The following is a 26,636-nucleotide window of genomic DNA, read 5'->3' as shown; positions in this document are numbered from 1 at the left end:
GGGGGCTGAAAATGATGGGATCAAGTTTCTTGTGAGGTCACACGTGTCGGCACTCCTCTTCCTTTCCCTAAAACAGACAACACATTGACTGTGACTTTGTTCAAGGATTTATCAGTGGAGAATTGTCAAGATATTATTAATATGGTCCTCATCATACACAAAAATGTGCTTTCATAGGATTACATCAGAGCATGGACTTGATGAGCAGCCATACTGCATATGAGAGCCAGGATGGAAAACCGCTCGCTGTGCGTTGCATCGATGCACACATGTAAATATATGAACCGGGGGTTTCCACACCAGTGTGAGAGGCAACCTGAGTCGATGTCCTTTGAAACAACAGATGGTAAAGGTTAAGACCACTCCCAGTATGTATGTATGCCTTCGACGCATCGTGGGTCTGTGTGTTTACATGTGCATTTGGAAAAGGGCACTATGGTGATTTAGTATGCCACTTAAATAAACATCTTAAAACACACACACACCCAAATACATTAATGTAGCAAAACTCAATAAATACTGTATTGTTTTATATGATACATTTGTCCTAAATCACTCATGTAAACTTTGTGTGCTCATTGCATTGAATGCAATGGACACGTGTACATCTGAAGTTGACTCTCCCTGGGATTTATTTGGGAGGAGGGGAGGGGGGGGGGTTCTTGAAAAATAGACAGACACCGTTAAAATCTAGCCTATGTCATGCATAACGGTGTGCTAGAGTTCTGTGCAGCATATCCCAAAAGAGGAAGCGGAGCAGTGTCAACATCGAGTTTTACGGGAAAAAGCACATAATAGACATTATGACTCTAAGTCAAAACAGTAAGACCTATCTGTCACTATAAGTTATTACTAAAGGTTAAGGTGGAATTTTTCCTGTTGTGTACATGAACTGTAAAAAAAGAAAAAAGGTTTTTTTTTCCAAAAATTGATGTGCTCGATAAAAAAATGAACACATATTCAATCAGCGTATACATGTCGGGACACGTTGACATGTTACGATTTGAGACAACCCTGTGATAACATTCTACTTTTTTTCACATGCTCGTAATACTTCTTCACTCTATCGCAATATTTATATAGACACGAAGAGGGGCCCATCCATCGGTTCAACCATGTCAGATGTTTTTATAAGAGGACTCCACCTGATTTTTATCTCCATTTGGCTACACTGTGCAATTGAAGCAGGTGTGCAATTCCCAATTTATGCCACCACATGTCATACTCCGTGCCCATGCAGCAGGGAGCTGTTTCCAATGGAAATACAGATAACTAAAAAAAAAACAAACAAACAGACAGACAAAGTTGGAGTCTCAGTGGTTGTGCAGTAAATTCCACTTGAGCCAAAGAAGACAACTGAATCGCACACACACGACTGAATTTATTACACACGGCCAGTTGAATAAGAGATGTTTTCTATGTCATGCATGAGACGATTTCAGTGAGAACACAAGTCATTTCTGTTTGTATAAAAATGGCTTCCATATTTTCACAAAATGGGCTGTTCGTTACGACGGCTCTTGGATAGTTGTTCACCTCGCTCTGTGCCTAACAGCCAGCAACTATCTTAGGCGAGAGTGTTCCAGTCGTGTGCATATGGGGCAATCTTGACCTATGTCCTAATTTTTGAGCAGAGCACAAGTGAGTCTGAGTGTTTTTTTTTTTTTTTTTAAATCTTCACAGATGCATGTGGTGAGAAACATGCCTTTGCACCATTGTGGGTGAGCACACAGCTGACTTGCTTCCCAGCCAATGGATGCAGCTTTTGTCACTTTTTTTAATTCAGCAAACAAAATGCACAGGCCTACGTGGCTAATTTCCATGCAGGAAACCATTGCGTGCAAAGTACATTTATAAGGAACTGCAAGAAGATTTCCACTTGCAAATGATGTACAGTTCGCCAGGGCACTCACTGATCCCTGCTCTGATGTGCGCCTCTGTGGTCCAACTTCGACTTGCTTTTAGCACGCTTAAAATTGTGTCTACTTTCAGCCACCAAACTGGCTGTTGTGCTAGAAACAACCTACTAGTTTTTACATCTGAGCACACGTTTAGTGTCAACAAAAAATAGAGCCCTCAGGGTGTAAAAGATCCAGCAGGTAAGCATGAGCTATGTGGCTTTTTGAAAGCAACCATCAAATCCAGTGGCAGGGGGCGTGCATGTGACTCCTAGGCCTTCAGTAGCGCTACACCTGAATCACTGTACAGCTGCGAGTCTGGTGTGATATACTACACGTCCACTAGAGGATGTCGTTGGCCAGGAAAGAACTCGTGACTTAAAGAAACTTAAGAAATACTGTCATTAAATTGTTTGAATTTTTATTATGTACATGTGGACTCATGATAACCCCATAAAATTGCAGTAATATTTGCTATTTTTGCCAGCTTCGGAGAAAAAACAAATGGTCCAACCTTTCTTAATGATGTCCGTCTTGAAAACTTTAACAGTACATATTTGCAACCAAATTCATTTCTTCTCCATCAGCCAGTGTGGGTTGACAAAACCACTATTAAATCACAGAAATGCTCCCTACAGATACAGTGTTCTAGCTCTGGCCAGTATGCGCTTTTCACTAGCCATTAGTACAACTATGATTGGCTAGTGACTAGCCAATCATAATTTGCGCAAACTCTGACGTTGCCAGCGCCTTTGAGCAGGCCTAGGGTTGCCGACGTGAAATTTGATTGGTTCGAGCAACAGTTTGATCGACACAGTTGATGCGACTGGGTCCCCAGAACTGATTGTGAAAGCGTCCAGGTATATTTCTGACCCTTGTGACAAATTATGGCTGAAATTTGATTGGTTAAATCAGGGGTCCCCAAACCGTTTCCTGTGAGGGCTACATAACTTTTCCCTTCTGTGATGGGGGGCTGTTCTGTGTCAGTTTGTCACAGAAAAAGTGTGACGATCATAGGGGAGCTTAAAAAAAATATTTTCCAGAAAGCCACACATAACCAAATAACCCTTTCCAGGTTCTTTACAGAAAAAAGTCAGGAGACAAATAATAACACTATTAATGAAATAAATAATAACCAAATAAGTTTTTCTGAGTTCTTCACAGAAAAAAATCAGGAAATAAATAACTATTTATGAAATAAATAACTAAATAACCCTCTCTGGGTTCTTCATAGAAAAACAGGAAATAAATAACACTATTTATGAAATAAATAACTCTGAGTTCTTCATAGAAAAAAATCCATGGAACATTAACTTTCTGTTGTGCCATGTACAATCTTAACAGATAAAAGTTCAGCTCAGTTGTCAGAGCAGAATCTCTCTGACACATATGAGCAGTCTCTTAAAGCTGTTGTGTTACTTCCTGATAATCCTTTTGTAGGTTCCAGTAGGCTTGTAGACACCGCTGTTTGCAGCTCTCTCATCAACTTCCCTGTGAAAACCACAAAGGAAGCAGGTTGAGAAAGTGAACTAAGTGATAGAGCACCTACACAGCACAATACATTTCACTACCAGTATGGCTGTAAAGATGGATTTTATCCCAGTAGATTTTATTATGATTATATTTATTTATGCTCAGAATGACTCATTCAAGTCAGAAAAGTGAGCTTACCTAGTTGAGTTGAATATCAGGTTCCATTCTAGTTACAGCCAGTCTCAAGCACTGATGCAAATGTTCTTCTTCAATCTTGATCTCATCGGAGATTTCAGCAGTTTTATGCGAGAAAAGCTTTTCTCGCAGACTTACGTGCTGCCAAAAACTGTGGACATTTTCATTGCGTGTTTTTTGATGTTTGGATATGTGTCGTTTGGGAGGGCGGCATAGAAGTCAATGAGACTGTTGGTCTTGAATGCGTCTTTCAGACCATCACAGTTCTGTAACTCAGGTCCAATTTCTCCATGGTTTGGTACACTTGGTCAAAAATATTCTCTCCCGTTGTAGTCCCTTTGAGACTTTGGAGGGCTGCCAGCTACTCGCATATCTCAAACTTTGCGCTAACTCCACGAATAAAATGAGCAGTTGCGCTGTATCTTGCACGTCCGTGCTCTCATCCAGTGCTAATGAAAAAAGTCAAATTCTTTCGTCTTCTGCTCCAGCTGGGCATATACATTCATCCCGATTTCTTCACCGCGTCTGGTGATTGTACTCGCCGACAGACTTACGGCATTATATGCCTCTTTCTTCTCGGGACACAACTCCTCCGCGACAGCATCCATACATTTCTTAACAAACTCTCCGTCCGTGAAAGGCTTATCAGCTTAGCAACCCGAAAGCTGGCCCGAACGGATGCCTTCTTCAGCTGAGCTTGGCGTATAAATGTATTCTGCTGAGATAGTAGTCCACTTTTCGCTTTGAGAGTTTGTCTGCTCGTATTAGGCCTTGCAAGCTATCGTACTTGTCTTTCTGACGGGATTCGTAGTGTCGGCGAAGATTGTATTCTTTGAATACCGCCACCGCCTTTTGACAGATGAGACAAACAGCCTTTTCTTTGCGTTGAACATAAAAATAATCGTTTGTCCACTGCAGGTTAAATACCCTGCATTCTGAATCAATTTTTCTCTTACCTAACATTTTTGCCATTATTCCGTTCTCTCTTTGACAGGAAGGTTTACAAGAGAAAACAGGTCTGGAACCAAATAGAGCGCCAAACTGAGCGCACCTGAATGTACCACCGGACGCATTGTGACTGAATCCTTTAGTGTTCTATTGTGAGCAGGCATGTTTGTATTGTTCAATCACAATTATAAACAACATACATTGATTAAAATAGGAACTGATAATGATCGAAAACCGACCTTTGACTTGTAAAAGGATGTTTTATTTTCAGTGACGTGCAGTTAGGGGAGGCAGGTGAGGCAGTGCCTCACCTGTCATCATGGAAACATGTCATGGAAATATCAAATTAAAAAATAAATGAAACAGTTATATGTATTTAGTGATTTGTACTTTAAAGTTCTTGTCCATTTAACTTCACCGTTTTTGGGTTTTTTTCAAAATCGCTGAATTTTCACATTTACCGTTCAAATACTAAGTAGAGACGAGCGGTGAGGCAGCAGCCGGCTGAGCCTCAACATGGATTGCGCAATCACTATGCTAACTGTGCTGGCTTGCTCAGCAGTGAGACCGCATTGCTGTCCTTCTGCATATCGCTATTAAAGCGTTCAAACACGTTTAGTATATGAACTAAATTTCTACAGTCTAGCTGGTGTATATAATGTACAGTCACTGTACATTATAAACACTGTACTTGTTGGATTATTTTTATCGTTCGCCCTTGGTTCATTGCTTCGACGGGTGTTGATGGAATTCGATGGTTAAATCATCAGAGAGCCAGGTCTTGAACAGCAAGTTGATTTAATTGGGAGAGCTCGGAGACATTGCGGTGTGGACGGAGGAGCGAGCATGGCGAGAGAGAGAGAGAGAGAGACGAACGGTCTGCAGGAGTATTTATGCGGCGCATAGTAATGACGCGACAGGATGTGACGTAATGAAAATGAGACATTGTGTAAAGGAAGGCAGGATATGACGTATGAGGAAGTTCAAAATGTAAGCAAAGACTACGGAGCGATGTTTAGAGATGTTTGTATGGGAATTACCCCAACATCTCCCCCCTGACGAACATTTTTAACATCGGTCGAGGTGAACGGAAAAAAGAAAAAAAAGAAAATCACAATGGAAACATTCTCAAATCAAAGTCATGTCATTCGCTAGCTACAATAGTCTTCATGGGATCCTGGATGGTGATCACCAGGATGACGAGTAGGAACAAAATTGTTTGTAGCATTTGTCGCAAGCAGGCCCCAGGGTGTGGTACGGATGAGCTGGTGAAAATGTGGCCCATGGCATAAAATGAGTTTGACACCCATGTCTTATAATGTTTCAAGATACCACAATTCATGTATGAATAAAAATTGGCTTCAATTGCGTTAAATTGATACAAGTAATTGATTGAAAGGCATCCCAAGATGGCGGCACGTGAACATGCAGCGGCTCCCCTCTCTCTTCTGGCAAATTGGCGTTTTCGTGTTTTATTGTTTGTTAAGTCATTATAAGTGCCTTTCACGCTGGATCCGAGAGGACAACTGTGCAGTATGTCATGCATATTAGCATATTTGACAATAAAGCTGACTTTCACTTTCACTTTGTATGATGGGGATGAGCTAACTTTCGTCTGCGTTGTTAGTGGAAGTTCGAGGAGGCTTCATCATCCATCGTGTATATGTGCACTTCGGTAGCATTTTAAAATTATAACATAAAATATAACAAGTTAAGGTCACACAAATGAAGCTGAAATAAGTGTTTTATACTTTCTTTGATGTGGTTCAGATCATTGAAAGTTTCTACAATGAGACGGAGGAGCAGGTTTTCCGAGCCCATCTCTCAGAGCATGTTAACAGCTGTGTGGTCTCTCTCAGTGGCCATCTTCTCAGTAGGGGGAATGTTTGGTTCCTTCTCAGTTGGTCTCTTTGTCAACCGCTTCGGCAGGTAGGAATCCTCTGCCCGTTAATATTGAACCGATTTCCATCAATTGGACTGGTATTGTTTTTTGCTTTTTTTGAAGGCGGAACTCCATGCTCATGGCCAACGTGTTTGCGCTTATTGCTGCTTTGCTCATGGGCTTCTCCAAGCTGGATGCCTCATGGGAATTACTCATCATTGGACACTTCACAGTGGGCCTGTATTCCGGCCTGTCCACAGGCTTTGTGCCGATATACGTGGAAGAAATCTCCCTCACGTCTCTACGAGGAGCAATGGGCACTTTTCATCAGCTGGGCGTCGTCATCGGCATCCTCTTGGCACAAGTAAATATTGTATTTTCACAACCAAAGGGCGCACCGTGTGAAAAGGCGCAGTCTCATTTATGTGTGCCATTTCTGTATTTAACATACACATTGGGCGCACCGGATGAAAGGACGCAAGTTTTGAATACCGGTACATATCCTCTACTGCCATACGTACGTCCGCCTCAGAACAACACACAGGCATACAAGTGTTTGTATTTATAAAAACAGATCGGGAGCAAAACTGAATTTGGCAGTGCTTTATTTATTAATTATAAAGTAAGAACATTTTGTAATCATCACTCAATCGGCGTCGGCAGGGTAAAAACAAGCACATTACCGGTAACAGTCGGTAATCAAACCCATCAAAGTCCTCATCCTCTGTCTCAGAATAGAACAGTTGCGCTAAACCAACGTGGCAGGTTCGCTTTCCTCACGGCCAGTTACTGTCTGTGCTTTTCCAAAAGCTCAAACCACCCAGCAGACACGTTAGCCCAAGCATCCACAATCCATTGGCAAACTGTGGCGTAACATCCAGCCCTTTTCGTTTGCCTTAATAATGACGCCTGCTGGAAATGTCTCTTTAGGCAAAGTCTTTCTTTTAAAAATCACCATCGGCGGAGTTTCTCTCCGTTAGCATGGCAGCCAAGCACAACAGGAAACGAAGCCTTTTCGCCAGCTTTTCAGAATAATTCGCCGGCCGTTGCTGCGCTGCGGTAGTCCTGGCCCGGATGGAAAAATGGCAGTTTCATAAAATGCCAGCACCAAGACGGACCTCCTTGGAAAGCCTTCAATTTAAACTGAGATTCAAAACCATGTCTCTTTGCCATTTTCTGAGTTGTTAAAACAGCATAAACACTGAGTTGTTAAAACAGCATAAAGCACATACCTGTTCTTGTATACAGGAAACACGCCCACACATCCCCCCTCATGTTCTCTACCACGTCCGCCTCATGGTGGCCTCTAATACGTACGCACTACAGGGCGCACCACAGATTTTCAAAAAAAATCTGAGACGTTTATATGCGCCCTATGGTCGTGAAAATATGGTAATAACTTATTCCTCAAACAACGATTGACCCAGTCACTGTGAAGTGTTTTTCAGCTCTTTGTAAGAATTTTAACCCACATGAACAACACACAAGTTGGAATTCTTGTTGATCAAAGCACACGCCAATCCATTCCACATTTTGTTCTTCACCTTCTGGTGTGCGTACTTAAATGTAAACATTTGCGAGGAAAACTCCTTCTCGGCTCTCCGTTTCTTTTTTTGGTTGGAGCAAACACACTCTGGCCATGGTGTACAATTCCTAGCTACAACACAGGGTCCCCTTCACGCATTTGTTGATACAAAACCTTTGCGTAGTTCAGTCATGTTTATGGAATTCGCCTCTTCGGGTATGTACGTACAAGTGTCACCCACCATTGCACAGACGCCCCCTTGTGGGGCTGTCAAAAGGTCCAAAACCATTCTATTTTGCAGCACCATTTGTCTAATTGCTGCAATTTCTGTGTTTTGCATTTCATCTACTTCCAAGCTGACATTTACAAACACTTGAAATCTGTAGTCAATTGTTTCAATTCGTAGCATGTTTTTAGCCACTCCAATTTGTGGAAAAAGAGCTAACATTACCTTACTACCCGTGCTATGGTGTTTGAATTGTTCTGGAACAGCAGTTCCCCAGATCGAATCATGGGGCTTAAACGACACTCTTCTTTTCACATGATGGTGCGCTGGACGACTGGTAACAATGAAAGTATTGTCAGTTACAGTAACAAGTGCGCACAAACCGTAGGCTCGCTGAGGAATAAAAGAATATACTTTCCAACCGCATAAACACCAAAGATGTGAAGATACGGGTAAAATGGTGACATTAGTGTTTAACGGTAGCACATATAAACATCTATCCTCATCTATAAAACCTAAGTTTTGACCCGTACCGTACATTGCACCGCATACTGGTAATCACAACCCGCTCTCGGTCATAACCTGATTTTCAGTTTCCAAAATGGTATCTAAACTTGGAACAATCTCTCCTCTTGAAGCATTGCGAAGAACCGGAAAATGTTGATCAGGTTTATGCAAAGATATTAACATATACGCAGCTCGAGCCATCTTATCTCCAAATATCTTTAAATGCACGCGTTGTTGTGTCACAGAATGAGGCATATATGAGCACAAAAAACAATTACTTTTCCTATTTTGTTTAGCAATTAGTGTAGCATAATGATACCACTTGTTTGATAACAACGGATTCCAGTCATGTTTTTCTCCTGCAAACAGTTGATATAATGCGTCCATGACACCTGAATTTTGGGCTTTTTTGCCAGGTGTTTCCATCCAGGCTGTCAGTTTGATATGTGGTTTATGCTGGAAAGGCGATGTTGCGACTGGTGATGTCACAGATTACATTATGCATATAGTTACGGGAAAACCAGTGTGATGTTCACGAAAATCAGGACAGAGTCTCAAGTCCATGCATCCTGCAACATCATGAGTTATGATAGCAAGTTGGATATCAGTCATTGTGCCAGTTCCTAACCAGTTCCCTCGAGCTATCTTGACGACAATTCGTTTTGCTTCTTGGGCACAGCTATTTTGAACCCATTCTGTGTTGGGCTTGGAATGGACCACAACGGAATCCCAACTAGTGGTCCAAGCCTTCCCTAACTTGATACGAGCGTACCAAGACTCTTGAGGATAATTGCTTCCATTTTGTCGTGCTTCGTTCACGAGGATGCTAAGAGGAAATGACACTATTCCTGCAGCTACTAGTGGAAAGCAGGCTACAGGATGTGCCATGTTTGGACATTTTTCTGCCGTCGTTGGATGTAAAAATGGAATTTCGCAGGGTGATGGGATCGTGTGTCATCTGGATTGCCCCCACGAATCCGTACAGCAAGATGATGTGGACCAAACCCATAGCTATTGAGTAGTTTGGCTCCGTCTCTCTTCCACCTGCTCAGGATCTGGTTGGTGAACGATCTTGCAATGGCTTTGATGCACCCAGGTGGCTCTTTCGGCGATCTTGATGGCAGTTGGCATTGTGATCAGCACGGTGAATGGCCCCTCCCACTTTGGTGCAGGCCAGGACTTTCTCTTGATTGCCTTGATCAGCACCTCGTCTCCGGGGCGCAGCACCCTCTGTTCCTGTGGAGGGAACAAAGAGGACTGCGGCAGTACACATGGTGACTGGACCTGTCTTGTAAACATTTCACACAACCATTTTGCCAACAAAGCGCCTGGATCTGATTCATTCTCTTGCCAGGGCAAACCGTCCCATAATGGGAGGATGAAAGGTCTGCCATGCAAGATCTCAAAAGGCGTTAAGCCGTTATTAGTGGGCGTTATTCTCATATATATAATTTAACCAAAAACAGACATTCAGGCCATGGCTTGCCTGTTGTCTCCATCGTTTTTCTGAGTCGATTTTTTATCGTACCATTCGTTCTTTCAACTAATCCTGCACTCCGTGGATGATATGCACAGTGGTTCTTTAATTTAATACCTAAATGTTCGGAAATTTTGGTCATTAACAAAATGTGGCCCATTATCACTCCAAATTATTCTTGGTATTCCATGTTCCGGAATAATATGTTTGCATAATGCTTTTGCAACAGATAATGCATCGGATTTCTTTGAAGGCACAATTTCCACCCATTTGGTGAATGAATCAATTAGCACCAAACAGTATTTATAAGAACTACTTGTGCTTAGTTCAATGAAATCCATGTGGAGCACTTCAAAGGGGTGTGACCCCTGTGGAAATTTTACTCTTTTTGGTCGCATATTACCCTGTGGATTATGTTTACAGCATATCAAACAACTCTGACAAAAGTTTTTTGCATAGGAGTTGAAACCTCTGCTTAAATGGAATACTTTTCCTGCTATAAACACCATCCCTCCTGTTGATACATGTGACCTACCATGGCTCAATCGAGCCACCATAGGGAACATGGTTCTTGGTAAACATGGTTTATTGTCTATTTTATACAGCTCATCAACTAGCTTAGCACCATCGGCCAGCCACAGATCTTTTTCGGATTTTGTAGCTAACGCTTGCATATCCTTCAAAACTTGTGTGGGCACTAATTCACGTGTCTCTTCATTTACTAGATTAAAAGTAGTCTGAGCAGCCTTCTTGGCGGCTGCATCTGCTCTAGCGTTACCCACGCCAATCATGTCTTTAGCCCTTGTGTGTGCTGCACATTTGCATACAGTCACACTTTTTGGAAGGAGGATAGCTTTCAATAAGCCTCTCAATAAGTCTGCATGTTCAACAGCTTTTCCGTTCGATGTAGTCATTCCTCTGCGGTTCCACTGGGCTGCAAAGCAGTGAAGTGTGGAAAACGCATATTGGCTGTCTGTAAAAATCGTCACTGTTTTTCCTTCTGCCCATTTACACGCTTCAGTCAATGCAACAATTTCTGCTGCTTGTGCTGAATACGTGTTTGGGAATGAGCCATCAGCAATAATTTCAACATCGGTCACAATAGCATAGCCTACCCTGTTAGCCCCTGCATCTGACCTAGACGCAGAGCCGTCAACGTACAGGTGGATGCTGTCAGGTAAAGGTGTGTCTTTCAAGTCTGGTCGTGGTTTGCAGTTCTCATTTATTCTGTCAACGCATGAATGTGGTTCTCCGTCAACAGGTAGAGGTACAAGCGTCGCTGGGTTAATGCTATTGCACCTCTCAACGGTTATGTGTGGTTGTTCCAGCAAAGTTGTCATGATAGACAAATGTCGTGCTGGTGACAAGAAAGTCATTTTCGTGCCTGTAATCAATAAGTCAACCGAGTGTGGTACCATCAGCGTTGTGGGATGGAAAAGTACAAGTTCAGCTGACGACTGAACTGCCAACACTGCGGCACACACTGCTTTAACACACGCTGGAAGAGCTGCAGCCACTGGATCCAGTCTTTTAGAATAAAATGCAACTGGTCTCAGCTTTTGTCCATGCTTTTGTAACAAGACTGAAGTCATGTATTTGTCTTTGCAGTCAACTGTTTGAACAAAAGGTTTGTCATAGTCAGGCAAGGCCAAAACACTCGTATTGGCTATCAATTTTTTTAATTCTGTAAAAGCTGTAATGCCCTGTTCAGTCCACTGAATAGTCTTTCAGTGACATTTCATCTTGGTATATAAGTGTCAATAATGGTTGAGTGACTTGTGCATAATGCGGAATCCAAGTTCTGCAATAATTACACAGTCCCAAAAACATCATCATCTGTTTTTTCGTCTTAGGTCGGGGAACCTGCAAACTTGCTTGTTTTCTTTTAGTTGTCAATTCTCTTCCCTTTCTTGACAAAAGATGTCCGAGAAAAACAACTTCTTTTTGGCAAAACTGTAACTTATCCAAAGAAGCTTTGTTACCTGTATTCACTAAATAATGGAACAAAGCTATTGATACAGTCTTGTTCTCGTCTTCAGTCGGTGAAGCAATTAAGATGTCGTCAACGTACAAAAGAATCTGAGAAGTCTCAGGATGTTTAAAATCACCAATACACGAAGACATTCCCTGTGAAAAAATTGTAGAGCTATCTGTAAACCCTTGTGGCAATCTTGTATATGTATATTTTTTCCCATTAAACGTAAATCCAAACCAATGACGTGATTTTTTGTGCAACGGAATTGAGAAAAAAGCATTGCTCAAATCACTTACTGTAAAACATTTTTTGTCAGGTTTTCTCTCATCTCTCATCTCATTTTCCATACCGCTTATTCCTCATTAGGGTCGCGGGGGTTGCTGGAGCCTATCTCAGCTGTCTTCGGGCACGAGGCGGGAGACACCCTGAATTGGTTGCCAGCCAATCACAGGGCACACAAAGACATACAACAGTCACTCTCACACTCACACCTAGGGACAATTTGGAGTGGTCAATCTGCCTGCCATGCATGTTTTTGGAGTGTGGGAGGAAACCGGAGGACCCGGAGAAAACCCACGCGGGTCCGGGGAGAACATGAAAACTCCACACAGGGAGGCTGGACCGGGACGCGAACCGGCGACCTCTGCACTGTGAAGCCGGTGTGCTAACCACTCGACTACCAGGCCGCTTGTCAGGTTTTAAACTGTTCAATAATGTGTGTGGGTCTGGCACACACGGAGCACGCGATTGTATGGATTTATTTATCTGTTGCAAATCATCCACCATTCTCCAAACTCCAGATTAACCTTTTTTAATAGGAAATATCGGTGTATTACATTCACAAGTTGGGTCTTCAATCAAAATACCAGCCTTCACCATATCCCATATTTCAGGAGTGATGCCAATAATAGCATCCTGTTTTAATGGATATTGTTTAAGTCTGGGTCGATAAGTCGTTTTAGGCAATACTTCAACTGGTTTTGCTGTTTTAAGTAAGCCCACATCTGTTTTTCCCAATGACCAAAGGGTGGCAGGGACGTCTGGAAAGTCTTCAGCCACTAGAGTGGCCATTAGTCATAATTCTAATGAATCAACCTTTACTGGGTCCCCCATAGCGTCAACTACGAAGGACTCCATAAGATTAACTTTTCTGGGTTTGTACCCTTCTTCTGTTGGCATTAAGGCTATTTGTAGTTGTAACAGGTCTCTCCCCAACAAATTTATAGGACAATCACCACTCAAGACCATAGTGACCTTGTATGGAGTTAGTCCCTCATCTAAATTTTTTATTGGTTTAGAAATAGGTAACAATGTCACTTTCCCATCTGCAGATACCACAGAAATTTGTTGTCGACTCGGAGTGACACCTGGAATGGTATCTCTTAACACTGCTCTGCATGCACCACTATCGCAAAGAAATTTTACATCCTTTTTCCCAATTTTTAGCCAATAATAAGGTTTTTCGTTTTCCGGCAAAGTCAAGGCAAATACATTTGTCAAATCCAAGATTTCAACCGGTTTCATTGACCCCCATTTCCCACTGTTGTGACTGTTGTCATCAGTGTTGAAATGGGGTTCCGCGCGTCAATCTGAATGTTTTGTTTTTTGTCCTTCACCATATCGTGTATTATATGATGGAGGTCTGTAAGGTTTCCCATGTTTCCTTTGCGGTGTATTTTTTCTTTTGCAGTGACGAGCAATATGCCCTACACTGCCACAATTGTAGCATCGATCACTGGGCGGCAACCGTCTCTTCACCCAGTCTTGATACAACACGTTCTCCATTAGGTCACCCATGGTAGATGCCATCACATGTTCCATCGGCGACCTTACACCATTTCCCCACTTTTTTCTCACCACTTCTTGGGCATGTATAGCCCACTCCATGAGATCAACCAACCTTCCAGTCCGGTGTTGGACGTGATGTTTGTGAATGAAATCCCCAATTTCTGGCATCAAATTCTGGAGAAATGTTTGCTTAAATTGGTTGACATATACGGAATCCTCATCAGCAGATTCGGGAATACGGCAGTGGTTCCGAAAAACACATTCAAGGCATCCCCTGAAGGTATTAACATCTTCTCCACGAAACTGTCTACAATGTTGAATCATGCCAAAGTTTTGTGATTTTTTTCCATAATGTCCGGATGTTCTCACACACCAATTTCCGTTGGGCTGTCACCTCCTCATACGTCATGTTTGATCCTGTTGTCCTTCAAAGTTTTACCAGTATAGCACCCTTTCACCTGATTCCAATGATGCCCCAGACATCTCCTGAGAACCTTCAATGTTTCTTGTCCATTCAACTGATAAGCACACAATTCCTCAAAATTCTCAGTCCAACTTTCCGCATTCTCAACAAAATCACCTAATCCTTTGCACGCTTCAGCTACGTCACTGTCACACCAAGGCCGATAAACCAAAATAGTTTGGTCTTGCAGGCCTCAAGGACTAGGGTTAGCCACTCGGACAAGCGGAAAAGCTTCACAATCGCTTTCATCATTCATCTTAGTTTTATTCAATTCTTCAAGCGAATGCAATTGTTCAGAACAATTTGCTTTGCTCCTTGTACGCGAAGAAACACAATCACCATCACCAGCAATCTGAGCTGCAAAGTCAGGTTGTAATGGCCATAACCCCCCAGAGGGGGTCATGCGCGCTCCATGCTGCTGGTCTGCCCAAGTCAGAGTTGGAGTCACCACCGGGGGGGCTACTCGCCCCCTCGGGGTGGAGCAATTGACTTCCTCTCTCTTCTTGAGAGCAGCGAAAGAGGGGGAAAAGGGGGAGGAGGAGGGGGTCTGAGGCGTTCGCTCAGGGTAGCCCACAGCCCCTCCCCCAGGCTTCCCATGGGGGTGCTCTGCAGTTTGAAACAATGGCTGCTTTCTATCTGCCACGAGCGCCATCTTTTCATTGGGACGTGCAATAGATGAAGCAATAGTCAGAGCTCACTTTGGAAGTCATCGCGACCATTGCTTTCTCCTCTTTTTTAATCAGTTTTACCTCTCGCTCATGCTCTCTAATCCGTGCTTGTGCAAGCCATCTATCACAAGCTAAAATATCATCACGGATCTTTTGGAGAGGTCTGCCAACCGCAGATGCCTCCTGGAGCTTCAAACGAAACATAATCTCTTTCAATGGCTGAACTTGCAAAGCACCAGAAAATTCACCACGCTACATCCACTTCTTTCAGTAAAGTTCACATCCTGGGAACTTTTTAGACATGAATTCAATATCCCAATGAATTGGAGCTTTCTTTGAAAAAATTGCACCCATTTTCTCAAATCCCGCAATTCATCAACAATATGCTCCTGTTAACTATTTTCTAGTAAGGCACACAGTGGTAATTCAAACACAAAGAAGACACCCGCTGTGTCTAGTCTCCAGCCACGAGACGTGCTCACATACACAATGAATGCATACGCACACAATGAACGCACTCACACGCACACTAACGGCTCAAATGAATCCCTTGCCCCCACTCTTTTCTTTGTTCAAGATCTTAGTGAGACAAAGAAACTTGTGTTTCACTATTCTAGCACAAATCAACCAAAATGAATGTATTAGTTTCACAGAGAATCCAGTATCAATAGCAGCTGCGTTTGAAAATAACATAACGTCTGGATCAAAATTCAAAAATCTTTCAATTTTCCAATTTATCAACCAGCCCACACAACTGAATTCCAGGAAATCACCACCTTGTGAAGAATTTTTCACTGGAAAACTGCAAATCTACGTCGGCGTGCGGACAACCAGACCTTTCGATCCAGATATTAGCATCGATCGGTCGCGTGCATTAGTACGTCAATGCACAGTTCGGTCCGGCTTTATGGAGACCCAACATGGTCAGATCACCAGGAACGGATCCGGAAACAGGTCAGAAACCGATGATAATCCAAAAAGTCGTGTTACAAACCCGTAGATACGTGGATTAACAAGAATAGGATACCCTCTGGCCATACAAGGATCCCACAATACATTCAAACAATGGCTACTTGCTAGCGCGTCACTCACCTAGCGAACTTCGTCGAACACAGCCGTGTAGTCAGCCAGAATGCTGGAGAGCTCCAACACGCCAGTACGAGCAGGTGCTACCAAAAAGATGATGATCTTCTTGTCTCCCTTGAGAACACACGGGCAAGCTCCACCGAAGATAAAAAAAAACTCTTCGTCTCTCGTCCCAGCCACCAGTCAAAAAGCAGGCATCGCCGAGAAGGACTGATTGTCCCTCCGTCTCTTGCGGGAAATTAGCAAGCAGAGGCCGCCGGGAGCTTTCTAAGCCCCCGTCTCTAGTCAACTGAGGCACGCAGGCGAGCACTCCTCAAACGCTCCGGACAGGCTCTCTGGCATGGGTTTCGTGCACCAATTTATAATCGGCTCTAATTCTTGTTTCTCATCTGGTTCGGTGTTCAACGAAGTTCTGTGATGAAATATCAGTGAGCATGATAGATGGCGAACAAAAAGCTACTTTATTCTAGTGAAACAAAAAGGAGAACATCTCTCGTTGGAGCGAGGAGCCAAGAGCACACGAACACAAGAAGAACAAAAAGCACAAAGAGAACAAGCCTGCCCGCTCAACCTAGTTTTAAAAAGACACAGCAGCGATCTGCTGTCCAAACAGCTACGGACAAGTATTGGAAGTCACACAGCAGCGATCTGTTGTCCAATCAGCTACGGACAAGTATTGGAAGTCACACAGCAGCGACCTGTTGTCCAATCAGCTACGGAGAAGTTTGTTGGGAGGACATCAGACTGAAAATTGATACTTGTTACATTCTGCTTTCACAACTATTCAACTAATAAGCTTCATAAATACATGTAGACTAAAAAACATGCAATAACATAATATGTACTAAGCTAAACATGAAATAACATGTTTACTAATCTAAGCATGAAATAATGTAATATGTTTACTAATGTGCATAAGCACTCTATCAGTTTCTTTCCTTTCATTTGGAAATACTGTTTTATAATATTGACAATAATTCTTCTGCCCTGACCAAATGGTTGGTGTGTAGACAGTGAGTTTAACAATTTTCCAATAAAAACACCAAGATGAGAATCCACTATTTAGTATTTTTATGAAATTCTTTCTTGTAAAACTGCATACAAACAGAAAAAGAATACAAATGTTGTACAGCATCCAATTATGCATATAAAATAACATGAACGAAACAGGCCTATTCTCTAGCACATTCAACGATCCTATGGAAAGAATGTGAAATGCTTAACTGGTGAAATATCGATGTAGGATTATAGATAACTTGCACAACAAACAATAACATGTATAATAGTGTAAATGTACTTACAGATTGTGCCTGAACAAGTCGATAGAAAGAGGATGGACATGGATGTAATCACAACTCTCCACAGTTCGATTTCAGAATGGCTACTCCACAACTTTTTTGAGTGGTTTTAACTATTCCACCACTAAGGGGCACTGTAATGCATTGTAACGTAATTACTGGGGGCAGCACTTTCCCCGCCTGGCATCTATGAGATGGCAAACCAACAGAAATAACAAGAAACATCATCAAAAGCTAAGTATCAATATGCTATTTTCTTCACAGCGACCAATGTTCCCGTTGTCTTGATGGTGGCGATACACACGATGCCCATGGGCCCCGTCCCGTCCCAATAGGTGCGTGGGTCGCCAGGATCCACCATCTGTAGAGCTGCCCGGAACTGCTCGTGGGACACCCTCTGCGGCTCTCTCTGCGGGGAGCGGGTATCGGGCGGCGCCGGGGAAGGGCGGAGGGGCCAGTAGACGTGGGGCTGACACGCTGGGGTGAGGCGTGTGTGGGTGTTGACCCGCTTCTGGCGTCAGGCTAGGATGGGACGAGGTGTGGTGAGGATGCAGCTGCCCGTCGGGGGGCTTGTGGCCGGAAGATCCTTGGAGGGGCACGCAGGGGCCGTATTGAGAGGATGACTTGTGGGGACAAACTGGCAGCCCGACGGGGCTGCGCCCTCGGTCGCTTTCTGCCCTGGGATACGTGTTGAACGGCCGCGTTGTCTGCTGTGTGGTCTTCATCACGCCATTGGTTGCCGCCAGGTTAGGGGTGCGGATGTTGGGCCCTGAGAGGGTTCTCTTTTCCCGGGGGGACTGCGGGCTGCCATCCCGCACCTGATAGCTGGACTTTGGCCTGTGTTCGGCATGGGATCACAGCGGATCGGCTGATCCTGGTTCTGGTCGCGATGTTGTCTGTCTCGGTGAGGAGGTCGTGGAGGGGGACCGGATCCCAGTCTGTCTCTGTTGCCCCGGCCTGGTGCTTGGCCTCGGGGCCGCTGCTGAGGCCGAGCGTGGTTGGACTCTGATGAAGACTCAGATGAGGAGAGATTGGAAGGCTTGCTCTCTGCTTTCCGTTTAAACTTTACATAGTGATCTTTCATCTCCGGTTTCTTCTTCAAAGTATGCTGAAGAGACAGAAGACCACGTTGGACTGGCTTTTGAGGAGGTTGTTTGGGGCGCTCTCCTGTGAACCCCTCCTTAATGTAGATGCTGCTCTCACAGGGTCTGAAAGTAGTTAACTCAACCATTGTCCTGAAAGTGTTCACAGTGGGTTTCTGGGCTCCCCTGGGGCTGACGTCTCCTATGATTACCCATCCCAAATCAAGGCGTTGAGCATATGGCGCATTGTGTGGCCCATTACACTGACTGCAAACCTTGTGAACTCGGATGATATCTCTTCCAAGCAACAGAAAGATTTCGGCTGAGGCATGAAGCGGTGGTATCCTGTTAGCAATGGTTTTGAGATGGCGATGATGTGTAGCAGCCTCTGGAGTTGGTATCTTCTCTCTATTTTTAGGTATCAGATTGCACTCAATGAGTGTTGGCAGTACCATGGATACTCTACCATCAATAGCCTCTATGACGAAGTTTGTGGCTCTTCTTCCACTGGTTTTTGTCATGCCAGAACATGTTTTCAATGTATAAGGAGAGACCATTCCCTGAACGTTAAACATGTCGAAGAAGGCGGACTTGGCGAGCGACAAATTACTCTGGTCATCCAGCATCACATACATTTTCTTCTTCTGTTCAGGGTATCCTTTGGGATACACATTGACCAGGCATATTTTGGAACATGACTTTCCATGCAAGCCCTCTCCACAAACTTCAGTGCAGCTGGATGTACTTACAGTGGAGTTCTCCTCAGCCTGCTCTCCGCCATCACCCTCTGAAGTCACGGCCTCCTATGCCATCCAGGGAACATTATTCGACCTGACCTGCACAAGATTAAGAAACCAAAACCGGATCAGACTTTTATCCAGAAAATCTCCTGTAAAGTGGCTATCATCCTGAAGAGTTTGAAATAAATTAATCCACAATTGTACACTGTTTGCGAAGGGTGGACCACCACCCTTCAATGCGCTGATTGGCTGTACTTCTTCCATAAAGGAAACTTTTCTCCGGAGCAAAATTGTCTGAGAGGTTCCGATGCAAAAACATTTGCATCTGTTCGACACAACCGTTTTCTGTGCCCCTGTCAGCACGGATCCTCTCTGGACATCCACTGACGCGTGAAACTGTTTCTTTTGCAACCACCTTAGTGTCACTACTAGTGGTATAGGCTTGCGCCCATAGCACATACCGGCTAAACCCATCAATACAGCCATCAATGCCAATCCCATCGGGTTTCAATTTGTCATAGCCATCCAGGTGCCAAAGAGCATTTGGCCCTCTACAATTGTACTGCCGCCGTTTTAGGCGCCGTGCTCTTCTTAATCCCATGCCTACAGGGTCAGCCAATTTTATAATTTGTCTTATTGTATCTTGTGACACAACAAATCCTTTCGAATGGCATGTAGATGTCGCCAGCGATAACCTTGCATCTGTCCACTAGTCAGGATCTCGTGCTGGACAAAAGGCAACACATCTCGCAGGTCTCACTGGTTCTTTCTTCGAAAAAGACCTAGTCTTTTACATATCCTTTTCAGAGTCCGAACACTTAAAATAATTTGAGCATTATGCGATATAATTGCAAGTATTTCTTTCTTGCTGAATCCAAGTCTAAAGCATAGCTTGATCAAGTCATCCAAATCTGGATTTTCAGCCACTGTTTGGGTTGCACCCTCCATCAGTCACTTTATCTGCACAAGAAAAGAAAGACGATAATTACAATCTGACAAAAACACCAGTGGGCATTTTGAAAACATGACTGTATGACAGTATGGTTGTTGTATATGGTTTTTTTTAACCCTTTACAGACGATTGGGTCATATTTGGTACGCTAAAGATAAGTGCTTATAGATCGAAAAAATTAAAGGTAGCAGTTCAAGTTTCGATTGGAACTGATGCAGCACAAGTTACATGTCCCTTTAACACAGGTTATGTGCAGCTTTGCCTTTAAGAGCGTCAGTGACATCATCTCCTTCTTGCGCAACACAACGTTCGCTCCTGGATCTTCAAAGCTCCTTCTACTTCTCGTCACGAATCAAATATCACGTAAGTATATGTTGTTACGATTTTATGAGCTATTCAGAAGAGGTTTACCTTGATACTGAAATGCATAAACTAATGCTAACTTGTTTATTAACCAAGAAATATTAAAAATATTATATATATAATAGTGTCCCGAATGTAGAACATTCGGCGTGCTAACGCTATTTTCATGATGATATTGTTGATCCTGACTGGGTACCCGATGCGAATAATTGTAAGTGAATGGTGCGTTTTACACTAATAGCTGTACCTCATAGCTTTGCATTCTCAATTATTGAAACGGAGGTCCATATGTTTTTTTTTGTTATATCCTAAACGGCCCGGTAGCCGAGTGGTTAGCACACCGGCTTCACAGTGCAGAGTTCGCCGGTTCGCGTCCCGGTACGGCCTCCCTGTGTGGAGTTTGCATGCTCTCCCCGGACCCGCGTGGGTTTTCTCCGGGTCCTCCGGTTTCCTCCCACACTCCAAAAAACATGCATGGCAGGCAGATTGACTACTCCAAATTGTCCCTAGGTGTGAGTGTGGGAGTGACTGTTGTATGTCTTTGTGTGCCCTGCGATTGGCTGGCAACCAATTCAGGGTGTCCCCCGCCTCGTGCCCGAAGACAGCTGAGATAGGCTCCAGCAACCCCCGCGACCCTAATGATGAATAAGCGGTACGGAAAATGAGATGAGATGAGATATCCTAAACAGAAATTAGAAAACTTAAAACATTTTCATCATAATGTCTGGTACAAATTTAACACTTCCTATTTCCAAAAGACCGTGAAACACGGTAGGAGCAGGTACAACACTTACAAGTTTCTGTGAAAAAAAATACAGGAAAAGCTAAAAGTCTATATTTTATTTGGGGCAAATCAAAGACAGCAAAATTACTTCTACTCTACTTGAGGACATTAGATTGGCATGTCAAGTAAAATCATCTGAGAGAAAGAATTTGTAATCAGAAAATGTAGAAATGATTGTTTTGAAGAACGTAATAGGTTGCATTTCCACTTGTGTTATGTAAGGTTTTGTTGCCACCTAGTGGACAAAATAGTCCCCACTACCGTATGTGCATTTCACATTCTCAAATACAGTACTTTGACTTGAAGATAAAGCATCTGAAAGGACTGAAATTCTGTTTGTGATGTAAGATAAGGAAAGAGATGCCCATTTCACGGTAAGATCAGAGCATTGAGATCAAATGGTCAGTTTGGTATAGTTTTTGCTTTTTTGAATGTTGCTGTGCTCATATGTTTTTTCTAAAATACCCATGTACTGTATATCTTTCCAGATCCTGATGAGAATGAAATAGATGACCATGTTGATGAAGACATTTTGGCATCGGACACAGCCGTGACTGTTGCATTGATGAACTTCTATCACTAGTCAAATATTTTCAAAGGATTTTCGATGAAAAAATGATGGATATTATTGTTGAACAGTTGAAATTCTATGCAATGCAAAATAACCTCAATAAGCCCCTGTGTCTCGCCAAAGAAGAGCTTGAGAAGTGGCTGGGATTGATATATTGTTTCTCAATCTCAAAATGACCAAACACTCGGATGCTTTGGGCTTGAAAGCTAAGCGATCCCTTGACATACAGTACATTCTACAGCATAATCAGTTAGTGCTAACTGATTATGCTGCAGAATGTACTGTATGTCAAGGGATCGCTTAGAAATTATAAAAAGGAACTTGCATATAACACAAAACAAGGAACTCGGGGAAGCCCAAATTATGATCCCTTGCACAAAGTAAGGCCAATGATAAAAGTTTGAAGAATTACCCAAGTCACAGCGTTTGTCAATTGATGAACAAATTGTACTCTATCAAGGTAGATTTACACTCAAGCAGTATCTACCAAATAAACCAATGAACTGGGGGTTCAAGTTGTTTGTGCTGGCAGGTTATGATGGCTACATGTATGCATTCCATATACAGGAACGATAGATCCAGTCAGTGACTCCAAGGTTCCCGATCTGAAAGTGACCTCAAATGTTGTGCTCCATTTGGCTCAAAACATCCAACCAGGAAACAATCATCGATTGCATTCTGATAATTGGTTTACATCTATCCCCTTACTCCAACATTTGGCAACAAGAAAAATCTGGTGTTGTGGCACAGTGAGGCTCAATCGATTGTTCAGCTGAACCACAGCTAAAAGACATTGAGGTACTTTTCCCGCCGATGATACAGTATTCGGTTTGACAACATAGCTCATGTTCCATATGTTGCAAAGAACTGCAACAGGTGCAAGCATGGCACATGCTCGGTGAAAACTAATATTTACAGCAAAAAATGCAATGTAAATCTTTGTTTGAATCATCACAAGAACTGCTTTGCATTATTCCATGGTTATTAGCTAGTTTTCTTTATCTGTAAAGGAACTATGTATTTTTATGTAAACATTTTATGTAAATTATGTATGTATTTTATGTAAATATTTTATGTATTGTATTATTTTAATAAAAAGATGTCATATGGGTAAAAGTCTAGTCTTTGAAGTTGCACTTGACATATGTTCCAAAACAAGGCACCCTTTCAACATAGGCCTTTCATGGCGATTGTGCCAAATTAGGCACAAATTTTCTTAGGCTCAAATTTTCTACATTATTGAAAAATAATAAAAAAGGAAGCTACTAGTATGTTATTATATCCATCAGTGACCATAAAAACTGAACATATTTTTTTTTCTAATTAGAACATAATTCAGGCAGTAAAGGGTTAATAATGTTTTCGCTTATGATAGTGTTAGTTCAAACGTAAGTAACTTCATATACATTCATATTAATGTAGAGGGCGTGTGCACATACTGTACTGTACTTTCTTCAACGCACTGGTTTCATCAAGTGTGTTCAGTTCACAATGATTTTAACTGCAGTGACTCTCCAGCCGGCCACTGTCTTCCACACAATGGGGTGCGAAATCAGGAGTGGTGTTGTTAAAAAAGAACGTTATGTGACATAGTACCAATTTAAATGGGTACTTTCTATTTATTCGCGAATGTAAACCGGGTGCATCCATTCATTATACAGTATTCAGACTAGCAACGGAGCTATCAGCTCCGCGGAGCACGTTAACACGGTTATGGACACAACGGCCATTAAACGAAACAAACAGAACGCACTGTTTACTCACCCTCTGCTCCTCCAAAAGAGAAAGGATGTCTTCCGACACTTCTCGGCCACGCAAAACGTCGATAGGAGACGACATTACTGTATGTCCTGTCTTCCGAGCTACACTTAACGTACTGTACACGCTGACAGGGCCAAAATTGAATAGCTCCACGAACGTCACAAAGTCTGACTTTAAAGTCGCAACGAAAATAATTCTGACTTTAAAGTCAGAATTCTGAGATTAAAGTCAGAATTTTGCCAACCATATTTTTTTCCGTAGAGAATCCGCCGTTTAGTATTTTTATGGAATTATTTATTGTAAATCTGCATACAAACAGAAAAATAATACAAATGTTGTACAGCATCCAATTATACATATAAAATAGCATGAGCGAAACAGGCCTATTCTCTAGCACATTCAACGCTCCTATGGAAAGCATGTGAAATGCTTGACTGGCGAAATATCGATATAGGATTATAGATAACTTGCACAACAAACAATAAAATGTATAATAGTGTAAATGTACATACAGATTGTGCCTGAACAAGTCGATAGAAAGAGGATGGACATGGATGTAATCACAACTCTCCACAGTTCGATTTCAGAATGGCTACTCCACAACGTTTTTGAGGGGTTTAACTATTCCACCACTAGGGGGCAATGTAATGCATTGTAATGTAGCAGTTGAGGAATGAGAACACACGGTCGATTGGAGTACGTCTTTATTCGAACTGCTAACTAGTAGAAAGAAAGACAAAACGGAAACTGCAGTGAAATATATGTGATATAAACCCGCCCCCTCCCGTACACCTGCTGGGTGAGATGTCTGGTCCTAGTGCCCGCCACACAGCCCCCCCCCCCCCCAGAACACCCAGAAGGACAGTCAAGGCGAAAATCTTGCAGGGGGCTTGACCAGCCTGCCACAACGACTATGCAGTCCGTCGTTCGATGGTGAAGGTGAAATTGCTCGGGCAGGTGATCCGGGTGAGAACTGAGTGGGGGAACGACACTCAACCCTGGCATGCCGCGGAGAGGCTGGAGGTTTTGGAGGGCGTCCGCGACGTGGGACCTGGGCCGGCGAAACGTCCTCGCCTGCAATTATGTGAGCCGGCTTGAGTCTGTCTATTGAAATGCCCTCCCTTCTCCCACCCATCTCGAGCACAAAACTCTTTTCCCCGTGTTCGAGCACTCTAAACGGGCCATCATACGGCGGCCGGAGGGGAGAGCGGTGGGCATCATGACGCACGAAGACGAAACGGGCTGACTCTGACTCTGCCGGAGCGGCGTTAAGGTCTTCTTTAGGAGCTGAACGTAACCCGAGCATGACCCACGGAAGCCGGTCAACCCAGTTACCGTCCGATAGTGCGGCCCGTAGCGCGGCTTTAAGTGACCGGTGGAAACGTTCCACATCCCGTTAGCCTGTGGGTGGTAGGCCATAGTGCGGTGTACCTGCACACCCAAGGACTGCGCCATGGCCGACCAGAGCTCGGACACAAACTGGGGGCCTCTGTCCGAAGTGATATCGGACGGCGTGCCGAAACGTGCGACCTAGGATGACAGAAATGCGCGGGCAATGTCTGTCGAGGTTGTGGAGGACAGGGGGACAGCTTCCGGCCACCTAGTGGTCCGATCGACCATAGTGAGGAGATGTGTGCAACCCTGCGAAGGAGGGAGGGGCCCGACCAGGTCCACATGGACGTGGTCAAATCTCCTGGCCGGAATCGGAAAAGTTTCTCGGTTCGCCCGGGTGTGCCTGTGGACTTTGGCGCGCTGACATGCCACGCATGCAGCTGTCCACTTCCTGACATCCTTTCTTAACCCAGGCCAGACAAACTTGGCCCCAAGTAGTTTGACTGACGCCCGGACGCCAGGGTGTGAAAGGGAATGAATTGAATCAAAAATTCGCCGACGCCACTCCTGCGGAACCACGGGACGAGTGCGACCCGTAGACACATCGCAGAGGAGAGCGGGACCCCCTTCACACACTGCCACCTCCTCCAGTTTCAGGGCCGTGCCTGCTGCCTTGAGTTTGTGGATGTCCGGATCCTCAGATTGGGCCGTGGCCATCTCTGAAAAATCCACCCCGAGCTGGACTGGACAAACGATCGTGCGTGACAGGCAATCGGCCACAGGGTTACATTTGCCGGCCACATGCCGAATGTCTGTTGTGAATTCGGAAATAGCCTCTAGATGCCGTTGCTGTCGGGCCGACCACGGTTCGGTCACCTTGGACATGGCGAATGTAAGGGGTTTATGATCTACGTAGGCGGTGAACCGGCGCCCCTCGAGGAGGAAACGAAAATGGCGCGTTGCAAGATAGAGTGCTAACAACTCTCTGTCGAAAACACTATACTTGCGTTCGTTATCTTGCAGCTTCCGACTGAAAAATGCAAGGGGCTGCCATTCGTTCTCCACAAGCTGCTCAACCACCGCCCCTACGGCAACATCAGACGCGTCGGTAGTCAAGGCCACCTGTGCGGTTGAGATCGGGTGGACCAGAAGAGTTGCATCCGCAAGAGCTTCCTTGGCTCGTTCAAAGGACTGCACTCGTTGCGGGGCCCACTCGACGGGTTCATTAGCCTTCTTTTTTCTCAAGGCGCCGTAGAGGGGTTGTAGGAGGTCGGCTGCGTGAGGAAGAAAACGGTTGTAAAAATTTATCATGCCCAAAAACTCCTGCAAAGCTTTAACTGTGGCTGGGCGGGGGAAATTCACCACAGCCTGCACTTTGGCGGGTAAGGGGATGGCACCCTGTGGAGAAATGCGGTGCCCCAAGAAATCGATCTTGGGCAAACCAAATTGGCACTTCACAGGGTTGACGATAAGGCCATGCGCATCAAGACGCTTGAAAACCATCCTTAAGTGCGACAGGTGTTCTTCTGGTGAAGGGCTGGCCACAAGAATGTCGTCGAGGTAGACGAACACAAAATCTAGGCCTCGCAAGACTGAGTCCATCAGTCTCTGAAAGGTCTGTGCCGCCCCCTTCAGGCCAAAA

General features: G+C 43.9%; 1 protein-coding gene and 1 pseudogene across 1 annotated transcript; one reads left to right on the top strand and one right to left on the bottom strand.

Moving 5' to 3' along the window:
- The first annotated feature begins 66 nt into the window (after positions 1-66).
- Positions 67-23,006, top strand: LOC148903493 (solute carrier family 2, facilitated glucose transporter member 1-like). Its single transcript, XM_089003649.1, has 5 exons — positions 67-352; positions 6,285-6,443; positions 6,520-6,760; positions 20,429-20,546; positions 21,819-23,006. The coding sequence occupies exons 2-5, from the start codon at positions 6,304-6,306 to the stop codon at positions 21,911-21,913; spliced, it is 594 nt and encodes a 197-aa protein (XP_088859775.1). The 5' UTR covers positions 67-352; positions 6,285-6,303; the 3' UTR covers positions 21,914-23,006.
- LOC148903494 (uncharacterized) lies at positions 17,242-20,246 on the bottom strand (annotated as a pseudogene).
- Positions 23,007-26,636: the final 3,630 nt, after the last annotated feature.

The sequence above is a fragment of the Hippocampus bargibanti genome, linkage group LG01, assembly GCF_051943395.1.
Source record: "Hippocampus bargibanti isolate YZ-2025 linkage group LG01, ASM5194339v1, whole genome shotgun sequence".
Taxonomy (NCBI): domain Eukaryota; kingdom Metazoa; phylum Chordata; class Actinopteri; order Syngnathiformes; family Syngnathidae; genus Hippocampus; species Hippocampus bargibanti.
The sequence above is the reverse complement of the archived record's forward strand: the minus strand, read 5'-3'. Positions and strand labels throughout refer to the sequence as shown.